The sequence below is a fragment of the Ovis aries genome, chromosome 4, assembly GCF_016772045.2.
Source record: "Ovis aries strain OAR_USU_Benz2616 breed Rambouillet chromosome 4, ARS-UI_Ramb_v3.0, whole genome shotgun sequence".
In the NCBI taxonomy this organism is placed as follows: domain Eukaryota; kingdom Metazoa; phylum Chordata; class Mammalia; order Artiodactyla; family Bovidae; genus Ovis; species Ovis aries.
In genome coordinates this window covers 11,555,269-11,581,140 of record NC_056057.1, presented here as the reverse complement: position 1 = coordinate 11,581,140, position 25,872 = coordinate 11,555,269, and the positions used below count along the sequence as shown (strand labels likewise).

The following is a 25,872-nucleotide window of genomic DNA, read 5'->3' as shown; positions in this document are numbered from 1 at the left end:
CAGTGCTTTGCGGTGGCCCCAGTGTGTCACTCATGGATTACGGGTGTGTGTAGCTATTAATTGCTCATCATTCTGGGGCCTGAATGGCCTTGGGCCAGTCACTTCCGCTGTAATGCATTTACTCTAGTGGTTCTTAGAAATTTTATCATGGCTTATGTCTACATGACTTTAAAAAAGGTTTGCATGTCCCTAGTTCACACGCTCTCACCTCCCAGTCTCTGCTGGGGGCCCCTTTGAACTGAGCCTAGCCAGAAACCAGAGGGTGAGGAAGCCCCAAAGGATATGCACCCAGCGGTTTCTCTGGGTCCTGGGGCAAAGTAGAGAGCGCATCTGAAAGCACAAACCGAAGTTACCCAGCACACAATGAATGGCCATGGGATATTTTCCTTCTTTCTTTCTTTTTCTGTTTTCGTTTCCCTGCCTAACTGTGTTATGCAAGCATCTGTAGATAGCCTCATCTTTCAGAACTGGCACTTGATGGCTTTGCCAACCCAATGACAAAAATGCGTGAAATCTGCCCAGAGCGTGCATCCTGTGTGACAGTGGCGCGGCATGGGAAAGCAGCTTAATCTGGCTTCTAATGGATCACAGTGTTAATAACCTTTGCAGTGTGAATACATCCAGGAAGGCGTTATGATCTATCTTTTCAAACCATGTCATCTGTGATTGGGACAGAGTCCTGACTTAGGTGCAGAATGGGTTTTATCTTAATGAGTTTCCTTTTTTTCGTGTCAACTGATTTTAATAACAGTAATCTCATGTCACTTAATCCTCACAAGACCCCAGTGAAGAGTGGATATTCTCCCCATTATTAACTGAGTAAATGGAGGTTCAGTGAAAACACGTGTCCTCCACACTATGGATCATTAGAGGTGGGGTTTGAACCCAGACCTGTCTCACACTGAAGCCCAGCCAGTGTCCTCTGTGCCGCATGGAGCTCTTGTTTATCTTGATTTCTTTCCTTAGGAAGATTGTTCTTAAAGATACAGACTCAGCCATTTCAAAGTGATGGCTGTCTGTAATTAAAGATGCACACTTTATTTCATTAAGGAAGCACACTCCCACTAAGATTAAAACAGGTGTAGAGGAAATTCCCTAGGGCCTTCCAATGTAGGTGATGCAGGTTCCATCCCTGGTCAGAGAACTAAGATCCCACATGCCACAGGGCAGCTGAGCAAGCCCACAACTAGAGAGCCTGCATGCTGTCATGAAAGATCCCATATGCTGCAACTAAGATCTGATGCGGCTAATAAATACATAATAAATAAATGTTTACAAAATAGGAAAATAGGTGTAGAAGCCATTAACTAAGACTATCTCAGCGAAGAAGACTCAAATTTGGAATTCTCTATGAAGGATGAAATCCCTGTTGATTGGCAATTCCCTAATACAAAGTAAAATGTTTACAATTGGGGGAAAACAAAAAGCTGAGAAATTACCATCTGTTCAAAGTAGGCCAGGGCATGGCACTTTGGTTATTGAATAATCAGCACATCAACCTGGGAGCAGTGCTCAGTCAAATGATGAGATAGCACCAATTTTTAAGTAGACTCTCTCCCACCTCTCCTGTGGGGGTCTCACACCCGCTTGTCATGCCTCCACCCCACTCTCTGGATGTTAGAATAAATGGGGCCTCTCATCCATGATGAGATGATACTTAACCTGTTATCTTCCTGAAATAGTATAAATTCAGAACTTTTCTGAGTTCCCTAATAAATTGTAGAAGCCATTTCACCTTACCCATCAAATGAGAACAATAAAAACTGCGCTGTTTACTTCTAAGGGGTTCTTCCAGAGTCCCAAAGACCCATAACGCTTTTAAAAATTCTCCAGGGTGTGCTATTGCAAGCAATTGCTCCCAAGGTAACTGCTAACCCCGTCCCTGTGGCTAGCCCCTTAAGTCTCTGCACACGGCTTTCTCGACCAATCTGTTACTCTATTCATTGTCTCAGTATTCTAAGTTATCATTGGTGGATGTTTTCACTTTCATAGTATACTTTAGGGACAGACAAGCCTAGGTACTCTGCCAGTCGACATGCACAGCTGCCTCCTAACCACCGCCAAGCCAGCTCAGCCCTGCCTTGCAACTCCACTATTGCCTAGAAACTTTTAATAATGCCTAGAAGCAGGTACCTAGGGATCTGGCTTAGCCACGACAGAGCTGATTCCCTGGGAGAGTGTGAATGTGAACATAGAGAAGGGAGAAATTAATAGAAAGCCTTCTTCTGCGTGTGGAGGAGTGAGGGGTGGCCCTTTCACACACAGTAGGCAGTCTCAAAGTGATGTAAGTTTGAAAAACAGGGAAGAAGTTCATCTTTATAGTAGGACCTAGTTCTCCTAATCAATACATTTTTAACCTAACAGGCTTGGTTTTTGTTGTCTTTTGTAGCTATGCAAGAGCAAACTTCCTAGGAAAAAGCTGTAAAATTCTTGAAAGGTAGAATTTCATCCAATTATTGATTGAGTGCCCCAAACTCAAATTTTAGGCTTCAGGTTGAACTACATTCGTATCATTTGGGAGAAATACCTGTTGAGGACATTCTCTTCACAATCCCTGAAAATACACCCAGCCTCACAGGGAAACAGCGTTGTGTGTCTTACAGCTGCGGATGCGAGGCTCTGCCATTTGTTTACCTGTTTCAGTGTGTGTGTGCATATGTGTCTTTTTTTGGTAGAAAACAAAGGAGCAAAACATCTGACTATTTTACTTGGTATGCCTGAATGAGAAATCTCCTTTCCTCTGAGGTTCAAATGAGAAAAAGTGAAAGCGTTAGTTGCTCAGTCATGTCCGACTCTGCGACCCCACGAGCTGTAGCCCACCAGGCTCCCCTGTCCATGGAATTCTCCAGGCAAAAATGCTGGCGTGGATAGCCATTCCCTTTTCCAGGGGATCTTCCCAACCCAGGGATCAAATCCAGGTCTCCTGCACTGCAGGCAGATTCTTTACCCTCTGAGCCACCAGAGAAGCAGAGCCACCAATCACAGCCCGCTTACAGTGGTAGATGGGGCATATTACCGTGTGTGAGCACACGCTGCCCTCTTTCACATGTCCAAGTGTCTGGTCTTTCCAAGGGACAAACTCTGAAAGCATGTGTCTTTCACCAAATAAATAGCATAGGCTAAAAACAAACGACCACAAAGACAAAAGTCAACCTATGTTTGTAAATTGTGAAGCATACACTTGGCCCAAAGCGGGGGAAAAAACCCAAGGACATTTGTTTTCAGTACTTTCTCTATTTGAACACAGCTTTTGTTTTCCAGTGAGATTTTGATCCATCTCTTATCTAACAAACAACACAAGACTGCTCTCTCAGGCTGGTATAATTAGTTCAAGAAAGGGCAGGAAAGAACTCTCCAGTGGATATAGCTTGGATGTTATTCATCCTCGAAACTGCTTATTTACTAGTTCCAAGAGAGACACAGGTCTGAAACTTTATATTGAATCTCACCTTGAAAATGCATATTCTATCATAAATGCTATCACAGAAGTTCAATTTCTTGGGGATCTTTTCCCATCCAAAAGACTATTAAAGTAAATTGCAGTTGAAACTGCCCATGCAGGTGTTAGGAATAAAGAAGATTTTGCTGTTGTAACATATTTGAACATACAGATCATAAACCAGAACAAGGAAAGGTTTAATTCGATTTAACTAGAAAATCCCCATCTCTCCCAGCAGTAAATTCCCCACCTCTAAAAAGACAGAGAAAATAATATCCAAACACTGAGCATCGTATCATCAGCATATTATTAAGTCATGTGTAATTTTAAATTACTCTAAATTATGTGAAACATTGCATTTTTCTCGAAAAACTGACATTCCAGAATACGTTAGACTCGGGTCCTCCCTAGCTGAGAAAAGTGGAGATAATAAACAAAAACCCAAGAAAGGAGAGACAAACAAAGAAACTAACAGAAGAAACTTTTGAAAAAGGGACGTTATTAGATATTGTCAATCTACAAATATTTATTAAGAATTGAAATTAACATGAAAAACACAACCAAAGTCATAAACTAGAGAAAAGCACATCCATTAGACTCCATCTGTCTGTGATTCAAACATATGTCTCTTTCCTATAAAAAAATTAATAATTTTCTATATAGAAAAGAATATATACTTTTTAAAGACTTTCTTTTTTAAGCAAACTAAAGGCAGAGTTGTGGATTTGTTTTTTTTTTTCTTAATTTTGACCCAATTCTCAGGTCACAGAATCAGCAGTTAAGAGGCAAAAATATTTTCCTTCCCAGTGCCCATGGGGACATATTAAAAAGAAAGTTATTTCTTGTGAAAGGAGGCTGCATCACCCCAAATGCTTTTATTCTACTTCTGTGAGGGTGTATTTAGTTGGGGGCCAAAGAAACCATGTTCTCAGTCCTCAGCAGGGAATCCCAGTGGGCTTCTGGTCTCTTTCGCATCAAAGTAGTCAGTCTATTCCTGTGGAAGTTTTTTGGTTGGGCAGATTCTTTCCAGTAAAACCAAGAGTGAGAATCTTCCTTCACACAACTTTTTTTTTAAGTTAAACTCAAAATTACTCATGGAATAAATAAGGGCTGAATAGATCCTCAGTTTATTGAGTGATATGAAAATTGCCCATTGTCACTTGTGTCATTTGAACATTTCATTTCCATAATATCTAAAATTTCATTTTCTTGTTCTATCTGCTTGTTCAATGATCTTCATGTAGGGAGTCAGGAGGCAGAATTAAAAGCATTGTTCTTGCTGCATCTAAAGGAAGCTGGCAGCACCCTCATCATTTTCTAGAAAGAAATGTCTCTCTGAACTTTTTGTCTGAGTCCGAAAGGGGACAATACAGCAAGATTAGTTTTTGCTAGGAACCTGAGCATTTTGTACCTCAAACGCCAAAACAATTGGGTCACATTTTCTATAGCCTCTTATATAACCAAAGTTAAATGAGCCCCAAGTTCTGAAAAACAAAGTGGATTTCTTCTAAGTCTCACTTGTTCAGGACAGTTGGGACAACAGACTAGGTCAGAACTTCATCCTAGTCCCAGGAAGCTCAGCTTGGAATGGATGCTCAGAAGTGAAACCAAGGGTGTGAACTGACTTCTCCTGCCCAACCTAGAGGAGCCTGGTGGGAGGGTGAGCTTCTACACATGAGGGAAGTGACGGCAAAGCTTGGGGGATGAGAGATCAATGGCCAATGAAACTGTGTTGGAATTATCCATTTTGGTGCCTATGAAAGATATTTGATTGAGAAAGAATAAGTATTATGGATTTGAGGAACAGTGCAGAGAGAATGATGCCAAGACGTAGTAATGAAGTGAGGTATCTTACCCTGGTTACTTATGAGATTTCACTTGACTTATATAAAACACCAATAAATGGTCTTTTAACCAAGACCATATGGTACAGAAAAGTATAGAGGATATCCTTATTCTTTTTAAAATGTATTAATTATAATCAACCACATTCCCATATGGCTGTAAAGAATTTATTCTTAAGATGGCTATAAACATCAACCCAGTTTCTCTCATCTGATCCTTCTGGGTGATACCTCTGCACAAGAAATTAGTGACCTACAAACGGTATCTTGCGGCATGGTTTTGGTAGTGAGTCTTCATCTCAGTGTTTGCCCTTGTTTTCCCTGCTTTGAGAAGGCTGTTACGGATTTAGTGCAGCGCTTCTTCTAGATGGTTCTCATTCTTAAAAAGAAACTTTCAGCTGAGATACTAGAAGTTTTCTTTCCCCCCTTGATCTGTTTTTTAAAACTTTTAATTTTTTATTGGAGTATAGCTGATTAACAATGTTATGATAGTTTCAGATGAACAGCGAAGGGAGTCACCCATGCATATACATGTAACCATTCTCCCCCAAACTCCCCTCCCATCCAGGCTGCCACATGACATTGAGCAGAGTTCCCTGTACTGTATAGTAGGACCTTGTTGGTTATCCATTTTGAACACAGCAGTTTTTACACGTCCATCCCAAACTCCCTAACTATCCTTTCCTCCCATCCTTCCTCCTCCCTACATCTGCAACCGTAAGTTAGCTCTCTAAGTCTGTGAGTCTGTCTCTGCTTTGCAAATAGGTTCCTTTGTATCATTTCTTTTTAGATCCTGAATATAAGGGATGTCATATGATATTTGCCTTCTCTGTCTGACTTACTTCCCTCAGTATGACACTCTCTAGGTCCATCCATGCTGCTGAAAATAGAATGATTTCATTCTTTTTAATGGCTCAGTAATATTTCATTATAATATGTACCACATGTAAATACTAGAAGTTTTGTACACTCCCTTGGGTTATGTTGGTTAACTGTCAGAAAGCTATGGAGCAATAGTCAATTTGATATTTGCTGTGTTTAGGTGGCTTGCTTCAAATACCATAGCATTGTTCTTGCTAAAGCCCAGGATCGCAAATCCCAACTCATCTACTTACAGATTACTCTTGAGCCAGTTACTTAATCTCACTGCGCTTCACTTTCCTGATAATGATAACAGTAGTGCCTTTCTCAAAGCGTTGCTTGTGAGGATGAAATGAACCAATACATCTAAAATCCATAAAATTGAGTCTGCCATGCAGGAACTCTCAAATGTTAGCTATTGTTATTTATATTATAGTTGTTGCCATTGTCCTGGCCTTAAGCACTCATCATCTTCTAACCGTGGTACCAAGTTTCATTTCTGTGTTACACAGCATGGGAGATACGGAAACTCAGAGCATGTGTAAGTAAAAGTTGCTCAGTCGTGTCCGACTCTTTGCGATCCCATGGACTGTAGCCTGCCAGGCTCCTCTGTCCATGGGATTCTCCAGGCAAGAATATTGGAGTGGGTTGCCATTTCCTTAACTGCTCAAACCTTAAACGACTAAGTGTGAAAGCGGAATGCACATACTCAGGGGTTTTTAAATCTCAAATAACCAAAAGGGCTGTGGCATGAGAATAGAAAACTCATTCAGTCATGGCTTTGAAAATCCCCAGTGAAAAGTGCTAATACCCTCATTTCACTGTATGGAGCAAAGACCCTTGAGTGTAGCAAGCTGTTGATTTTTATTCCCCTGCCACATGTCTAACAGGCGCCCCCCTCCAAAGGATGTTCCTGTTTGCTCTGGCTTTGTTTCCCAATCACTTCCAGAGTGTTGCCTTTGCCAATTTCTGGATCATTTTCCAACATATTTAGCTCATATGGGACTTTTTCTCCAGTGGTTTTTTTTTTTTTTCTTTTTGCTGAACACGCCCAGTTGTGACTACAGTCACACAGATTCAAGCTCATTTTCTCTGAGGTGTTATCAAAAATCAGTCCAAGACTGCATGACAGATTCACATTTAAGTAAAAACACTGGATCTTCTAAATTTCTCTAGAGAGAAAGGCTGCAGTGGTTTCCTTCAAAGTTAATGCTGACTCTCTGACTGGGGGATCTTCCCCTTCATTCAGCTAGCACTAAATACTGGACCCATTGACAGTTTTCAAGTTGACAGGCGCACATTTTGCCTTCCAGTTCGTCAAATGTTCTGGCAGCTTGACAAAAAGTTCTCTAACTCCTCCTCAGGTGGTTTTATTTTGCATGTGACTCAAAGCCAGGGTGTTGCCCCGTTGCATTGTGAATCTCCTGGAAGAACAAGCCTGTGCTCTTCAATGGTTAGGGTTATTATTACTAGAAGGCTAGCAAGTAACAAAAACAGGAGTCAGGTGCCAGGGAAACTCCTTATATACCCGAAATCTATCCCAAGTGTGGCCCTTAGACCAACAGCTTAAGCATCACTTGGATACTTACCAGAAATGAAAATCTCATGGCCCACCCTAGATCTTCTGAATCAAAATCTCTACTACTGGGGCCCCCCAAAATCTGTGTTTTAACAAGCTCTCCCAGTGATTCTGATGCATGCTAACATTTGAAAAGCACCACTATGAACTCTTTTATTATTTATATTTGAATTGGATATTTTTGGAGGGATTATTCAGTACCAAGTAAGGATGCCATCCTTATCTCTGTGTCCCAAACATTTGGACCCCAGTGTAGAAACTAAGGCTCCCTTATAAAAACAAAATCCCTAGGGTCAGATGGGCTCAACATAGCTCCTGGCTCATGTATGAGAAATGGATCGTCCAGTTCTCTCCTTTTTACTTTTTTTTTTTTTAAATGTTAAGTAGGTATCACTAACAGATCAGTAAACTTCAGGAGAGCATTAACAATTTCTGTGTTTTTCTCATTGGCCATAGAAAAGGGGCCATAAAAGTCATGTGATGAAACCGTGGATGCTGTCAGAAATTATGGTTCCTAGACACATTATAGGAAAATAAACGTGTCTGGTCTATAAGTCCCTGGTGGCTCAGTGGTAAAGAATCCGCCTGCCAATGCACAAGACGCAGGTTCCATCCCTTTGTTGGGAAGATCCCCTGGAGAAGGAAATGGCAACTCACTCCAGTATTCTTGCCTGGAGAATTCCATAAACAGAGGAGCCTGGCGGGCTACAGTGCGTGGGGTCACAAAGAGTCAGACACGCCTTATCGTGGACTAAACAACAACAACTCTATACAACTCAACCCACCAGAAGGTAATAAGAAAAGAACACTTAGGGCACTGGAATTCCATTGCCCTAGTTGGCTGTTTACATGTGATACTAATCACCTATGAGTAGTACCCTGATCTCCGCATCTAGTAGGTGACACGTGTTAAGAGATGCTCAGGGAAACTGTCTCTCTGGCTGAATGCAGATACTTTGGCTCATTTTCACGTTCATCCTCTGGTCACGGCCAAATGGTCGCAGATGTCTTCCTCTGAGTATCTTTGTTTCTTTCCGACAGCCGATGTGCAAGATTCTGCACTTTTTCCACCAGTACATGATGTCATGCAACTATTTCTGGATGCTCTGCGAAGGCCTCTACCTGCACACTCTCATCGTGGTGTCTGTGTTTGCTGAGGGACAGCGCATGTGGTGGTACTACCTACTGGGCTGGGGTAGGTATCTTCTGCTGCTGGGTTTTGATCCGCTGTTGCCTCTGCCTGATTGTTTGCAGTCTTCTGCTAGTCTTGATCAAAAGAGAGTCAAGGGCTCAGGTTCTGTGAGGAGAGATGGAACACAGGTCCTGGCCACAGTTCAGTCTCCAAGAGAACTTGATAGGCGCTCTTAATAAGTTCAGACAGACTGTGATAGGCATGGGGATGAGTGCTACAGAAGAGGGCTGTGGTGATGAGAATGTCTTCAGGAAACAAACCCAGCTGACAGATGGGCAGAAAGCATGCCCTGATGGAGAGAGGACCCCATTCTCCCCAAAGAAAAGGAAAGAATGCTTCTTTCAGCAGTTACTTCCTTACAAGTCTGCATGGGACCACTTACTGGTCATTTTCTCCCAAATCGAAGCAACTTCAACTGCTGGAGTTCAGTTCTCAGAAAAATCATTTATTTTACCTCTTCAGATTGATTCTTTGCCTTGCTGGCCCTCCCATTGTTGTAATCCAAAGAATGAAATTCCCTACCCTCCATGAACTTTTATAGCGAACAAATAAAACATATCTAGTGCTCCAGGAGAAGAATCCTAGGGAGAGAAGGATTATTCTTTCTCTCACCATCTTTAGTGGAAGGAAAAGGTTGTTACGGCTCTGGAAGCCTAGAGGGAGAAGAGGAAAAGGAAGGAAAAGCTAAACTGTGTAAAAAGTGACATCATGATTAGGGGAAGGTGAAGAGCCCTAGGAATTAGCAGATACAGAGCCTACACTCTTCTCTAAAGAATGAAACATATTTCCTTTCTACAAGATGACAAGGTAGAAGTGAAATCTCCATGTTGCCTCTCTAACACTAAAATGTGCATTTCAAAATCAATCCAGAGAATGAATTGCTGATTCTAAACCTGAGTGGGATGTTAGAACTTCTGTGAATAAAACACAGTCACGTCTTGTGTAAATAGTCAACTCAGAATTCTTTCAAGTCAAACATTTAATCGATGGTCCCATTTTGAATTATATGCTTCGTGGGTTAAGAAGCTGAGGTGGTTCTTAGATGAAAACTCAATATTCTGAATATCCTTTTGCACATAATTCACAGAAAATAAAAGTGTGGCAGTCTAATTCACCTGAGACACATTTCTTAATCTGAGGATAGTTTTTAAAACTGTCTACAAATCTCAACCCACATGAAACAATATTTTACTGGGCATGGGTACACCTGAGAAAAAGAGAATGTTTTGTTGTTGTTGTTGTTTTTCTTTTTTACAAAAATTACTTTACTCTAGATTACTTTTATGGAATGAAGGTTAATTTGTAAAAGATACAGACAGGGTGCACTGCCAGCAGCTACGTCCTTCATTCCATTTGTAAGTTCAAAGTTGTTTTTGTCAACTACTTCAAGGTTTACACAGGGAAGTAGATTCTGAGCTACTTTACTGAAGGTCCTGCAGCCAGAACTTACAGAGGGTAGCTACTCTGAAGTGTTCTTATTCAACGAAAATAGGATCAACACACATGTTGTAAACAGAAGAACAAAAAGCCTAGAAGAAATCCTGAGGGCAGGTCAGCGTATGCCCTGAAGGCCACATCCCTTCAGGACAGCCCTGCTCCCCTGTGTGAGAGAGCCCAGTTCACACACAATGAAAAGCGTTCTGGTCTATTACTGCTCATCGTCGAAACTACCTCACTGGATAATTTGTGAAAGGCTTTAAAGTAACTGGATGCTGCTAACCAAACTCTTACAATTTGTGACGTTCTAAGAGCGTTTTATCTGCTTTGACCAAAGGTAATTTGCACAAGAACATCAGGACAACATCTTGACAAGACGTTGAATTTGTCACTGTTCTTTCCATCCAGCTGTAGTTATAGCTTTTTCTTTTTTTTTCCATTTTAGGCCTCCCGCTGCTGCCAAGCACTGCTCACGCTATTGCTCGGGCTCTGTTATTCAACGACAAGTAAGTATTGTGGTTTTTAGTCAATTTACTTGTAAATAAAAGGTGATATTAATGTATTCCCCATTCTGTTATTCAGCTGCTGGCTGAGTGTGGACACCAACCTGCTGTACATCATCCACGGTCCAGTCATGGGGGCCCTGGTGGTGAGAATTGCTTTTTAAATCCATTATTAACAGTGTTATCTCTGTGGGGTGTTCTGTCAAGATGGTTTTATGTAGTATGTGTATTATAACTCCAAAATGAAGTTAATTTAATGATAATCTGTAATAATAATTTGATCCAAGAATCTTTTCTTAAAAAATGATTTTTATTTAATACAATTGAGTGGAGGGGCAATAAGCTCATTTCTATACAAGCCACAGCAACAATACAGTGGGTTTCTTTTTTTTTAAGACAATTTTATAAATTCTCCTAATTAAAGATAAAGACCAAAGGTGAAGATGTTGCTGATAAGAATGAGAGAGACCACAAAGTCCCCTTGCAGCATTTTCCACTGGGCTCTGCCAAACTAAACCATCTTCCATTTCAGCTTTGGTCCATGGGCCACCATCATGACCACCACTGAACATGGACTTGAAGTGTATCCAGCACTTCACATACATTGCCATGTTATTTGCTAACAGCAGTCCTTCAGAGTGGACACATCAAGATGGCTCACCCATTAGGAAAACTAGACTCAAAGGCTCAAGGAAAGTCATTTAGAATCCCATGACAAGGAAGAAGCTGGGCAGGGAGAGAATATGGTTATCTGAATCTACTTCAAGTTCTTTATTTCTCCCCACAGTTTGCAATATGTTGGCCATCATCAGAGCCATCAAATTTAATATTTAGACATTATTTCCCCCATTAATCTCAAATACTGTTTTCTTCAGGTAAGAATTAGAAAAGTAAAAACAGTTGTAGTCATAGATCATACTCCTCTCCTGTATTGAAGAATCATCCATTAGGAACTGATCAAACTGGGTCACACCCAGACTGTCTCCTGACTTTCCTGGCCTTTCCAATGCAGATTCAAGTTCTTTTGCCATTTTTCAGAGTAGCGATGTACTTACTAGTTCAACTATGCTCACAAGGACCTACTAACGTGGGTCTTGAATATTTATCACCACTGCATAAGAATTTTATTTTTATTAAAGATCTCTTTCCTTCTTGAATTTTGGGGGTAACAACATTTATTTCTACTCCAGGTAGGAAAACCACTCTGATTATTTTTAAATAAATGATCAATTAAAATTTTAAAACAAGCTTGGTTTCAAAACTAACTTGCACCGCCAAAAGTAGTTTTTTGTGATCTACAAGAATGGCGGATATTAAAGAGTGACCATACCAAGTGCTGGCAAGCGTGAAGAACAACTGGAATTCTCACATAATGCTGGAGGGAGTGTAACATGAAGCCACCTCTTTGGAAAGCAGTTTGGCAGCTTCTCATAAGTTAAACATACATTCACCATATGAACAGGCCTTTCCTTCCACCCTTAGGTAACTTTTTCAAATGAAAACATGCCCCCACAAAGACTTGTACACAGGTATTCACTGCATGCTTATTCATAACAATCAAATTTTGAAAACCATTGCAATTTCCACAAACAGGAGAATGAATAAACAAATTATGTGTGTGTATTATTTATATAATGCAGTACTACTCAGTACTAAAAATGAATGAAATGCCAATATACACAACACAAATGAATCTCAAATGAATCTCACAGAATAATATGTTAAACCAAAGTAACCAAACACAAAAGAATACAGAGTATGTGTGTGTATCACACTCCCATTTCTGTGATGCTAGAAATCAGTGGCTACTAGAGATGGGGGGATGGAGTTGTTGACTGCAAAGGGGCAAGAGGGGGCTTTCTGGGGTGGTGGAAGTGCACTCTTCTTGTTTGGAGTGGTTGTTAACCCTCGTACATACATCTGTCTAAACTTCCCAATTGTAAACTTAGAATCTGTGAAGTGATTTCCTTTAAACAGTGTTATTAGAAAACAAGAAGTAGTCTGGTTTAGCCTTCTCCACTGCATAAGCTTTACAGATAAATTTCTCAGATCCAATTTTACTTTTAGTTAACTAGTCCTAGATAAGGGGGAAAATCTTAATGAAAAGATAAGATGGTAATATCTAAAAATATAATTTTTTACTTCCCTTTGGAAAAACGATAAAAACCTAAATAAAGAATAAAACATCTTCCTTAGATTTGAACCTAATGTAGTTACATATTCAGGATATTATTTTCTCATTTAGAAAAAAAGGGGAGGGATGTTAATTCATGCTCCAAAAGAGTATTTGGCTCCCCTGATGCTCCATGTTGTCATAACAAGGAGCAGATGGTCTCAGTTCTCAGGCAGTCTCTTGTGTTCCATCCAGTGTGTGTGCCAGCCCTCCTTCCCACCCCCCCGACACACACTGGGTAGCTAAGAACTGGGCCAAGGGGGTGTCCTTCAGGGGCGTTCACCGGGAGAATGTGCTCAGAACACCGTCTGTCTTCGCAGTTGAACTTTTTCTTCCTGCTGAACATCATCCGGGTGCTTGTGAAGAAAATAAAGGAATCGCAGGAGGACTCGTACATGTACCTGAAGGCGGTGAGGGCCACTCTGATCCTGGTGCCCCTTCTGGGGGTCCAGTTCGTCATCCTTCCCTGGCGACCTTCCCACCCCGTGCTTGGGAAGATCTACGATTTTGTGATGCACTCTCTGATTCACTTCCAGGTGAGGGGTGATGTGCTGTCTGATTCACTTCCGGGTGAGGGGGGAACCATGGATGCTGCCACTCTCCCAGCTACTTGAAGCAGGGGCCACAGTTGTCTGAGGCTTCTCTGTGATGATATGAGCCTTTTGAACTCGCATTACCTGGAAGGGAGGTGGACCTCTCTGTCTTCCTCACTGCCTGCTTCCCCACGTTTTGAATCTTAAAACTGAGCAAGGAAACAGGAAATGGGAGGGCTGAACTTTGAGAATACATCTGGAAATCCCATGGACAGAGGAGTGTGGTGGGCAATCATCCATGGGGTCGCACAAGGTCAGATGTGACTGAGTGACTAACAACAAACAACTGAAATATTTGTCCAGAAATTGACCCACTTGCCCAGTGCTGAGGACAGAGTTACTCCCACAGTCGTTGACCTCTCCTTCTCCTCCCCCATATCTGCGGGCCACAGTGGGTTTTGCTTTATCGAGGAGAATGTTGAAGATCAATGTAATTGATGCCAGTTGGCTTTCCAAACTGGATCATCATCAATTTTGACCATTTCTATAGACACAAGCTTAGGGACACAGGAATCTTGAGTGGTGACAGGAACTTCAGAGTAGTCACTAAATCCATGTCCTGTTTGGCGAGGTGGACTTCGCTGGGGGTACAGTACTGCGCTAGTTCACCACAAGGACACAGGTCAGAGTCAGGCCTACAGCCATGCCTTGTAACATGTGTGCTTGCAAAAGTTCTCTCTACTGAACTCTACAAGATCCTCGTTTTTAAGTTTTTGGGTACAAAAATTCTTTTCATATCCCCTATAGTCAGCATATTCTGCTATAAATCTCCATGTTAAGGGAAGCAATATATTAACCAGATTAATGAGAACAGTCCTGGTAGCCAAACAATAGAATCCTTACAAGAAAAAGTCATTCCTGATGGAATATCCTTGGAGCTAAGCCCTGGACATGAGTGGTAGTAACTGTTTTTGCATCAAACTTTGATTTGCTATTGCTGTAGTGAAATATTCCTCTCCAGGTTGTCTATTTGTATTGATTACTAAACAACACAATGCACACAAAAATAACTTCAGCTCCATTTTTCCTCCTCTTTTTAGGGATTCTTCGTGGCCGTCATCTACTGCTTCTGCAACCACGAGGTAAGTGTGCATTTCATGTAATAGTGTCACCTCTTTATATGAAGCCAGCACTTTACTGCCTCCCAAGGGCCTCTGTGCACTTTGCACTATCTCTCACTTCTACAATTGACCTTACAGGGTTTCCTGACTAGCCCAATCTTATTTTTTCCACTACTACAAGTTGAATCTTATCTATGTTTTTGTGTGGTACAATTGCAGATATTATCCAGACAGGTAGCTAAATTCACATTTCCTGGCATTGTACCTTAAGCTGGTTGGAACCCTGAGTAGCAACAGTGAAAGCTATTCTGGGTTCCCATAGAATCCAAGTCACATCCCCACTCCCTTGGGAAGAACCAACCCATCACTAGGGCAGAGCCAGTATCTAGCCAGTCTATCTTGAGTCACTGCCTTCTTTTCCATTTGCTTGGTGCCAGTGTCACAACACCTATTCAACTCTTGGGAAATCACCCTGGAGTTAAGACTCAAAAGGGAGTAAGTAATTTGTTACCTGAATATTTAGATCAGGAAAACCTAGAGATCCACATGGCCAGGGTTTTAAGGGGTTTTTTTTTAAGCCAGAGTTCCCTTTCTTCCAATGATACTCTACATGGAAGCCCAATTTATGAAACATAAGTGGAGCTGCTTAAATTTGTACCAAAGAACTTCCAGGGCTACAATGAACATGATTTGAAAGCTCCCTCATTTGTCAGGTGAGAAATTGAAACTCCAGAAAGATCACGTGACTTGCACAATGTCACAATCATAGCTTATATCCAGGACTAGAACCCAGATTTCCTGATTCCTAGTTAAATGGACTAAATCTTCCACTGCATAGCATTATATATATATGTCTCCTTCCTGAATCTTCATTAGTATCCTTCCTTGAGTTATACATCTCATAACTTTTAATGTTAAAGTATCATTTTAAATCAATCTTTATTAATAATTTTATACCAAAGCATATCACATTTTGTTAAGAGATCTACATATTATTTCCAAGTTGGTAATGAGAACCATTGTCTAACTATTATCAATTGATATTTAATGAATTTTCTAGTCTTTATTTCTTCAGTGAAACAACATTCAGTGGGCACCTATGATATTTTGCAGCTCTGCGACCTCTTGCTCATCTCCAACCCTCAAATTGAAAGATTGTTCCTCGTGCTCTCTGTTTTAACTGATACATTTTATTCCTTCATTCATCCATCAACTCCTTCCTTAATCCAACAAAAATATACTGTACATTCATTATTGCTAGGGACTATCCTGAAAGCCTGAAATAGAAATGTAAAGCATTTCTGTTAGCAGCAAAGTATCTCTTTAAGAATAGTAAAAACTAATAAATAAATAGGACTTAGGTCACCCCATCTTTATATCAGTTCCTGTGAATGTATATCCCTGCCTCTTGAATTGGCTCAGGCGGCATACAAAATAAATATTTTCATCTAAAATAATATCAGTATAGGGCTAATATAAAAATCAGGTTCAGGCAGAGTATACTTTGAAAACACGAGAGAACTGCAAACATTTATAAAAATACCTCAATATTGATTGTGTCTTAACCATGACGCTGTCTCTGAAGTGGCAGGCATAGAAAGTGGGCCCAGAGGTGCGCCTGACAGTTGGAAGTCTCTAGTTCAAGTGTGTTATCTCTGCTTTTAGAAGTAAAGAAACATCTCCATTTTAATTAGTATCATGTTACTGGGGGAATGTACAAGTGTGACATTTCTAATAATATAGAAATCATGTACTGTGCCAAATGTAATATCACAGTCCCATGAATTGTAGGCATCTGGGCCTCAGCTGGGCCTTCTGTGAACATATTGTCTTACAACACTGAACACGGGCAGGGCAGTTACTCATGCAGGAAGTGATTTCCAGCCACATCTGAGATAGGGCTGTGATCAGGCTTTGCCTGACTGAATGTTACATTTTAGCAGAAATCTAGGGGGCTGATACGTCAGTTCTACAATGAAGATAAAGGTTTTAATTTTTCTTTATTATCCATTTGTGGTCAGTGATTCCTGCCATGGAAATGGATAAGATAGTCAGTGGAGGAAAGGATTTTTGAGAATTCCAGTACTAGGTGTCAGGAGGTGACTGTGAGAGCACGCTTATGTAAAAAACATTTCCCACACCTCTTCCAAGACAGTGGACATTGACCATCCAATCATTTCAGTCAGTTACTAAGGAACTAAGAGACCTTAAAAAGATGACTACAGCTATGTGCTTAGTTGCATCCAACTCTTTGAGACTCCATGGACTGGGGCCTGCCAAGCTCTTTTGTCCATGGGATTCTCCAGGCAAGAATACGGGAATGGGTAGCCATTTCCTTCTCCAGATTACAGCTATCAAGATGCCCAATTTTTCCTAGCTCTGTACTCGCCACTTCCCTTTCCTGTTTGTAAGGGATTCTCCTTATGTCCCTATGTGCTATTTCCAGATCAGTAATGTTATCACTTCATATGCAAAGATAAATTTTTCTATTTAAAAATTCTTTCAATAAAACGTGGTTTTCAAAAATACTGCCTTTCTAGAAAACTCAAGAAAGTCAGCTTCAGGACCCAAAGCTAAGCTATGATTTCTTTGTCCTAGACAAAAAATGATCAGAACTCCTGAGATAAAGCTCAATTCAACAGCACATAACTGCAAGTTCTTACAATGAACTTAACAGGAGAACAAAGGCCAAAGACAAAAACATCCAAACAACCACGAAGATTCCAACCTGATTTTCTTTTTTACAAATATAGAACTAGAGACCTCAAAATGTTACCCACCCTATACTGTTAGTTACTAATAGAACCAGGTATAATCATTATTCCTTCAAGCCATCAGGACTCATATTTTTTTACAGTTGACAATAAATAAATTGGTATAATCGGGAAAATGTGACATGATCTGTGTTAATTGCTTTTATAACTAGCAATGCATTTATACAATTCAAAACTTTGTGTATTCTACTTTCCCCATGGGCAACTCCTTATATTTCTGATGCCTTTCAGAAGCAACCAAAGTCTCCTCTGTTTTTTTTCAAATAGATTCAATGCCCATATTCTTGTGATCAAAGCACTGTTAGGCTCAACCTGAGGTATTGTAGGAGATAATTGCCCTTATTAAACTGAAATTATTGAAGTGTCTTTCACATGCTGCTAAGGGCCTATTCTTACATGTGTGGTTTACAAATGGAAGCAGATTGCCATCTCCACACAAAAGGATAGCTTATAATTCTGGAATACAATTACAGGAGGCGATGAACGTTTCTGTCATAATTTTTAAAAATTAAAATAGACTTCAAACCCTTTGGCCTCATGCTGGGTACTTTATTAGTATGCATGGATACTCCAGTGGCGATTATTTTTAAAAAGACAGATGAGGCAAAACAAAGGACTTCCTTTTTTTTCTCCCTGCTGGGCACTGTCCGCCTCAGACACCTTTAAATATCTGTGTTACGTTTTAGCTATAAAGACAACATTGGTATTTAGGAGATTTTGAATCCACAGAAACTATCAGTTCCCTTTGTCTGGGGACAGTGCTTCTCTGAGCTGTATGTTTCCTAATTCAACAGGGCATTTGACAGTTCCTAGATAATAAACTCGGCATTTAAGGACCTATGTTTAATAAACAGTACAGCCCAAAAACTGGAAAGCAATTGAAATATTTACTAGGTTCTTGAAGAGGTGCTAAAGGAAAAATGCCATGGCCACAGGTATTTAGCTGAAAGTATAACTCAGGAGGGATGTTCTTTCCCAAATGTATTCAGCTATGGTTTCATATCAGCCCTTTCTTATATAATCAATCAAGTCTCTTCAATTCTGTAACTCTCCGTACTGCATAGACTGCAAAGCAAAAGCTCACAAACTGACAGGGAAACATGGTAGCTTTTTCAGAAGTGAAGTAGAAGACAAAGTGGGTGATTCAAGAGAAGAGTCTGAACTATTCATTCATCAACACCTTTAATAAGTGCATTCGTATTTGAAAATACATTCCTAGGATAATCTTCCCACCAAGAGTATTACCTTTCCTTTTCCCCAAAAAATTGAACACACTTTTCCCAGCACAAATCACAATGTGAAGAAAACTTTCATTCGCATTAACATCCAATATTTTCCAGGCTGTTGAGGACTCTCCATGGAGACCTAGCTTAGAATATATGAGAAATAACTGAACCTGAGATCAGATACTATGTCATTAAGACCTCTTTTTATATCCTTGGCAACACCACCCTCCAAAGATATACATCCACACATATGACAGAAGAGTTTCCTTCAGTCTAAAGACCACCATCCTGCCATAATAAGGGTATAACAGTAGGAATACTAGTAGCCTCCTTGTTTGGTATTATACTTACATCTTAGAAGCCACTCGATTCATACTGTAGCCATGTAATCCATCAGGCAGCTAGGTGAGACAGAAAAGTTGTATTGAAGAAAGTAATCTTAGAGGGGTTAACTATCCTGCCCAAGATTTCATGGCTAATGTGGGCAGAGCTGGTTTCTTGACCCAAAGTTCAATACTTGTTCATGGCATCAAATGAGACACAGTGAAATGGCCTTGTCAGTGGAACAGGCATTGAAAGGTGATGTGATGTTACTATTACGAGTGTTTGCTTCTGGTAATTCCAAAATCAGCAACCCACTGTGGCTCCCGAACAGTTCTCCAAATCATACACCGTGGCGTGAGAGAGAATACCTAACAATAAACATAGATGACCCGGTGCTTTGTAACTCACCTCAGGGAGGAATTCGGGTTCTCCAAAACCTGGGTTTCTAAGTCTTATATCAAAACTCAGGCTTTCATATTTGCATGAAATGAAACTTCCATTTCTTCCTCAGATTCAGTCTAGACATTTTTAGCACCCTCACCCTAATACCACTGGATGTCAGTACACTAATTACAATACAGTCATGGATGGCCATTTTCTTGGCGTTAGAAACTCACTCTAGAATGGATGTTGACAACCATTCAGAAAACATTTATTGAATAACTGCTCCTTCCCAAACACCATGACATCTAGCATTACAAAAAACGAATAGGACATGGTTTGTTAACCACTAACCAGAGTTTTATTGGGCACACCTCATTTCAAGCCATGCTGGATAAAGGAAAATCAACAGTATAAGGTCATTATCATAAAATCCAGAGCTGTGAAATGGCTTCCAGATATTTTTTCATGACCAATAACGTGTAGATTTAGATAAAAGCTTCTGCCGTATCAGAAGTTGTAGCAGATAAAAAGTTTTCAGACTCTGCCTTCCTAATATGATGTACATGCCATATTGAATATGAAACCAAATCAAATTTCATTCATGGTATAAAAGCTCTAATGATGAAACTTTTGCTCAAAAGAGCAAATAACCTTGCCAGGGGCAGCTGAGGCAAATTACTCAGTCCTCCGGTATGCAGATTCTTCCTCCAAGATGGTATTTCACAGCCAGAGCCTTTCCCACACAGCCCTTTTAGATGAGAATTAAAAATTCAACCTCCCCAAACCTCTGATGAGGGCTCTCCTAGCGGCTCAAAGGGTAAAGAATCTGCCTGCAATGTGGGAGAGACCTGGATTCCATCCCTGGGTGGAGGAAATGCCCTGGAGAAGGGAATGGCTACCCATTCCAGTAAAGGAGCCTGGTGGGCTACAGTTCGTGGTTCACAAAGAGTTGGACACGACTGAGCAACACACACACACACACACAGTTCGTGGTTCACAAAGAGTTGGACACGGCTGAGCAACACACACACACACACACACACACACACACACACACAGTTCGTGGTTCACAAAGAGTTGGACATGACTGAGCAACACACACACACACACACACACACACACACACACACACCCTCTGATGAGCGCCGAGAATTATGCTCAGGGCATTCCCGGCAGTGATATGAACAGAGGGTTCCCTTTCGTCTTGCAGGTCCAGGCCGCCCTGAAGCGTCAGTGGAACCAGTACCAAGCTCAGCGCTGGAATGGCCGCCGCCGGGCCCACCGTGCGGCCAACGCCGCCGCCGCCACTGCCGCCGCCGCGGCCGCCCTGGCTGAGGCTCCGCCCATCTACATCTGCCACCAGGAGCCGCCGAACGAGCCCGCTGCCGACAACCTGGGCGAGGAGGGTGCTGAGATCATCCCTATGGAGGGAGGGGAGGTCATCTCCATGAAGGGTGCTGAGGTCATCGCCGTGGAGGCTGCTGCTGAGGTCATCGCCGTGGAGGGTGCTGAGGTCGTCGCTATGGAGATCATTGAGCAAGAGTCATCCGCTTGAAATGTGACGCCAACAGCCTTGTGATCCCTGTGCCCTCATTTCCTGGGAGCAAGACCGACCCTGCATCGCAAGTGATCTCCATCCTCCCAGGAGCACACATCTCATTTGTGAGAAGTATCAAGTGCATTTGTCCATAGTGAATCCGAAGACAGTTTTACTTGGTACTATTGCTACTGGGAGACAGTCAAGGAATGGAGTCTCCCTCTCCACCACCGGTGAACTCTGCAACGCCTGTGAACTCCTGTGACTACCATCTTTCATCCAGGACTGAGATGTACAAATGTCAGAGTAAGGTAAGCAAAGTAGCCGAGTAAAACAAAAATGGACCTAGTTCAGATCCAGGGTGCTCCTTGTTAATCTTGAGCCATTTCTAACCTTTGAAAAATTCAAGTCACCATCAATGGTTTTCTTTTTAACTCGAAACTTTTAAATTAGGATACTTTGGTATTTGGCTATGGTTCTGATTTTTTTATTTCTTTTTTTAATTTCAATCGATTCTGATGTTACTCAGATTTTTACCATCCACAGATACACACACAATGTAAACTGCACAAATTACAACTTGACCTCCTCAAAACAAAGTGACTTCCTAATGTAGAGATGACTAAGTTTGTGGGGAAAAAAGACCTGCATTTGGCAGGAAGATGTAAGGCTTTGAATGAAAAAAAAAAAAGTCAGTTTGCTCCAAATATTAGATGGTTCTATGTGTTCATTACTCTACTAACACTGTGCGCTCAGCTTGGTCTTGGGCAGGTCCTGACTTCTGTAAGAAGAAATTGGCTTCCGTGTTGAATGTGCTTTGGTTACTAACATTTATAAATTGGGAGGTCACAAAGAATCCATCACTAAATTTTTCATAAAACTGCCAAAAAATCGAATTCCTAGTGGAAGAGAATACTCTCTCTAAAGAGGGTTTTCCACTTTCCTAAACTCCAGGATTTATAAAGCAAATCACTCGAGGTTTCTAAACCTCCTGCCCTTGGGTGCTATCTAGCAGTAAAAGATAAATTTGTTTAAGATTGGTAATTAAAAGACTCCATATAACTCCATTAACTACTTTCCACCTGGCTTCTAAGCTTAACAAGATCTCGGCCTTTTCCAGAAAGATTCAGTGGGGCTAATTAGAAATCAGTTTGTAGTTGACCTCTTGTTTGATGCTATTAGTGAAACAGGAGGGGGAAAAAAACAATTAACCACTACAAGTTTAACTGTACACCAACTCATTTAACATAAGAGTTTCTCATTAAAATCCAATGTTATATTCCCATACTTGTCTTCACTTTCATATAAAATCTTCAAAAATCCCTGAGTAAACCAGTATCATTACTGGCACCTGAGATTAATTTGTGAATTTGCAGCAGTACTCAGTTACCCTTATGTAATTTGTATTCTAAATGAAGAGATAAATCAAAGCCCTCCACATCTCAAGTCTCAAGTATGTGCTCTTATGCCACTGCCTTTCAGAGATGATATAGTTTTAAGAGATGATATAGTTTTAAGAGATGATATAGTTTTAAGAGATGATATAGTTTTAAGAGATGTTATAGTTTTAAGAGATGATATAGTTTTAAGAGATGATATAGTTTTAAGAGATGATATAGTTTTAAGAGATGATATAGTTTTGGAAAGACAAAAGAAAAATATATTCTTTCAGAGAAAATGTATTTTGGATACTAAAGTAGCTTATGTCTCCTTTACTTGAATGTAAGGGAGGATTTGAAAAGAGGGTATTTTTCCAATCACAGTGTTTATGTAATAAGTGTTCTATTTTTGTTTACAAACATGGAAAACAGTATTTCTGGCAGCTCTAGTACAAATGTGATAACATTTTGCTGAAATATTCTAAATGCTATTGTGCTAATATAGTAGTGGCTGAATAAGATCAAACAGCTTACTATAGAATTGTGCACAGTGCTAAAAATGACATGAAATGCTTGCCCTGTATCCATGTATGAATTAATAAAGAGTAATGATAAGCAAAAGTTGTATGTGTGTTTCAGTTGTGTCTTTCTTTGTGACCCTATGAACTCTGGCTTGCCAGGCTCCTCTGTCCATGGAGTTGTCTGTGTGCAGATTTTCTAAAGAAATATATCCATCTCTTCATTCATTCATCTCATCTCCTAAGCTCATTCCATATTATCTCAGATGCAAACATCTCATCTTGTTTGTATTGCAGGAGATGGCAAGATAATCCAAAAATATAAATTAGAAAACCATATGCAAAGACACCAAGGTTATTGTCTTTGTCAGTGTAGCCATCTTCAATCTTCACTTCGACTATAACCTCCAAAGCACAGTTCTCATACCCTTGTCAAGGCAAAACCACCCAGGACTATCAGCTAAGAAATCGAGAACAAGAAAGTATCACATTCTTTTATCATTGCTGTTCTGTTTTTTTTTTTTTTTTTTCATTATTGTGGGACCAGACTTGAACTGTCCAACATCCCATCAGATCATTAGAATTGTTACAGTCATTGATTTTTAAGATAGTTTTGGAGATTAAGGCTGGGTAAAAGGCAACAAATTAAATATCATTAGAATGCATAACAACCACTATTAGAAAGATTTTCAGATCTGGAAAGCATGAAATGGAAAAAATGAGGATTAAGTGAGAACCATGATGAACTAATACAGGCAAACAGAAGCAATTTGTAGGTTCTTCCTGCAATGTAATAGCACCCAGAATTGCTGGCCTCTGGAGATCTGGGGAAATTTTTCATCAAGGATACATCAAGACTACATTTTTCCCTTTGTGTTCTACTGGGGAATACAAATAAATATCATTACCCTTGTGATGTTGAACAAAAATAATTTCCCATCATACCGTAAAATCTGACTCTCCAATAGGGTAACTTGAATTCAAATGGTTGGCTGCCTGCCAGCTTGGGCCCAAAATCGACCTTTGGATGTATGTTGATACCATGGCTTCTGGAGGAAGGAAAGATGTTGGAAAGAAATGATAGAAACACTCATCACAGAGCTTCCTTCATTCATTATCATTGATTGAACAGATGTTTCACACACCTTTCATCCAGCTATACAACAAATATTTGCTAATAGTAGCCATTATGAAACAATTTCTTTGTGTCAAACCTGCCAAGTGAACCCATACCCTTAAACCATGCACGTGTGTGTGCTCAGCAGTGTCTGACTCTTTGCAGCTCCATGGACTATAGCCCTCTGTCCATGGGATCCTCCAAAGCAATAATACTGTAGTGGGTTGCCACTTCCTCCTTCAGGGGATCTTCCTGACCCTTGCGTCTCTGGGTATTGGCAGTCAGATCCTTTAGCACTGCCTGGGAAGCCCACACCTTTAAACCATAACCACTGATATCTTCGGGGCGAAAGAACGCACACATGGGGTGGAAAACCAAAGCGACACAGGGTTGGAGGTGGTAGCTGAGTGTGACCTTTTCTCCACATTAGCCCTGAGTGGGATAGCTAAGTTATAAGAAATATTCTTAGAACAAGATCTCTTCCTAAAGGCTTAGCAAGGACTCATTTTCTTGACAATAAGGTCTAGAATAGTAGTTCTTTCATTGGCTAGGTTATGGTTCAACACCTTATCATTGTAATGAACATTTCCAGAGTTTAAGATTATTCATGAAGAGGATGGATCAGAAGACATATTTAGGAAAACACACTTAGATAAGCTCAGAAAGAAACAATCATTTGTCATTTAGAGAGAGGAAACAAGATGCCTCCCTCCTAACTTAAGCTTAGGAAAACTGATTTTACTGAATCAATCCTAGATAACTTGTATGGGTGGGGAGGGAGTTTGGGGAATTAGCTGGAAACATGAAAAGAAAGGATGATAATATATGCACATGCAGACACAGGAAGACACAGAGAAGCCACATTTGAAAATTTAAAACTAACAATATTTTTAATTTTTGTTCTTCTGGACATAAAATTAATATGTTTAAGATCTGTGAAAAGCATTGAAGGAGAGAAAACAGTCATTGAAACTATAAACTAACTTAGGTCAGGAAGACTTCCTAATATATCTTCCTCCATTTGACTTAGCAACACCTCTGAAAGATTTCAGAGATTTTTCCGTTAATTTAAGCATTGATCAGCCAGACTCTTAGGTCACTGATCAGTGTCCAGTCTCCATTTCCAGACATCCAGTGCCTTCTACCTAAGTCTCTCAGAAATCCTTCCACTGACATTCAAACTGTGTTGCTCTTTGCCAGCTAACCAGCCATCATGACCAACCTCTGCATGTCACCACAGCCTCCTTTACTTCAAGGACTTAATATCACATTTTAATTTGGAGAAATCGCCTCCAAACAAAACCTCAGAGTGTCACTGGTGAAGTGCTAAGTAGACATTCCATAAGAGCCAACTGAGGGATCTTCAATAAGAAAAAAAATTCAGAATAGATCAGGATATCTGTTTTCATCCAATCATGCCAGACTCATTCATCAGAGCTAGCACACTAGTCTCATGCCAAAACACACACCCAGCTGTGAGCCCTCGAGATCTCTGCCCAGTAGGGTAGCTGGTGAGCTCTCAGGGCAGTTAGCACTTCTCCAAGGCATGCAACCTTATAGTTTCTGTATGCTGTCATCCCAAAATGCACACTGTGAGGCTTAATATGGAGTTCAGTCACAGAGAACTTAGGAAGAACGTCCATCAAATAGAGATAATCTGAGAAGGAAGGAAAGAACACCAATCACTGAAACACTGTAGTCAATATAAATCTATGGACGTTAGCTTGCTGCTGCTAAGTCGCTTCAGTCATGGCCGACTCTGTGTGACCCCATAGACGGCAGCCCACCAGACTCCCCCGTCTCTGGGATTCTCCAGGCAAGAACACTGGAGTGGGTTGCCATTTCCGTCTCCAATGTGTGAAAGTGAAGTCGCTCAGTCGTGTCCGACTCTCAGTGACCCCATGGACTGCAGCCTTCTAGGCTCCTCCGTC

The 25,872-nt window shown here is 40.6% G+C and overlaps 1 protein-coding gene across 1 annotated transcript in view; it reads left to right on the top strand.

Annotated features, from left to right (window-relative positions):
• Nucleotides 1–22,927, top strand: part of CALCR (calcitonin receptor) — a 113,366-nt gene extending 90,439 nt beyond the window's left edge. Inside the window, exons 8-13 of the mRNA XM_027968454.3 lie at nt 8,765–8,918; nt 10,798–10,858; nt 10,935–11,001; nt 13,349–13,564; nt 14,662–14,703; nt 20,601–22,927. Coding sequence (XP_027824255.2) covers nt 8,765–8,918; nt 10,798–10,858; nt 10,935–11,001; nt 13,349–13,564; nt 14,662–14,703; nt 20,601–20,945 — 885 coding nt within the window. The 3' untranslated portion in view covers nt 20,946–22,927. The remainder of the gene's footprint in view (nt 1–8,764; nt 8,919–10,797; nt 10,859–10,934; nt 11,002–13,348; nt 13,565–14,661; nt 14,704–20,600) is intronic.
• The last annotated feature ends 2,945 nt before the right edge of the window (nt 22,928–25,872 follow it).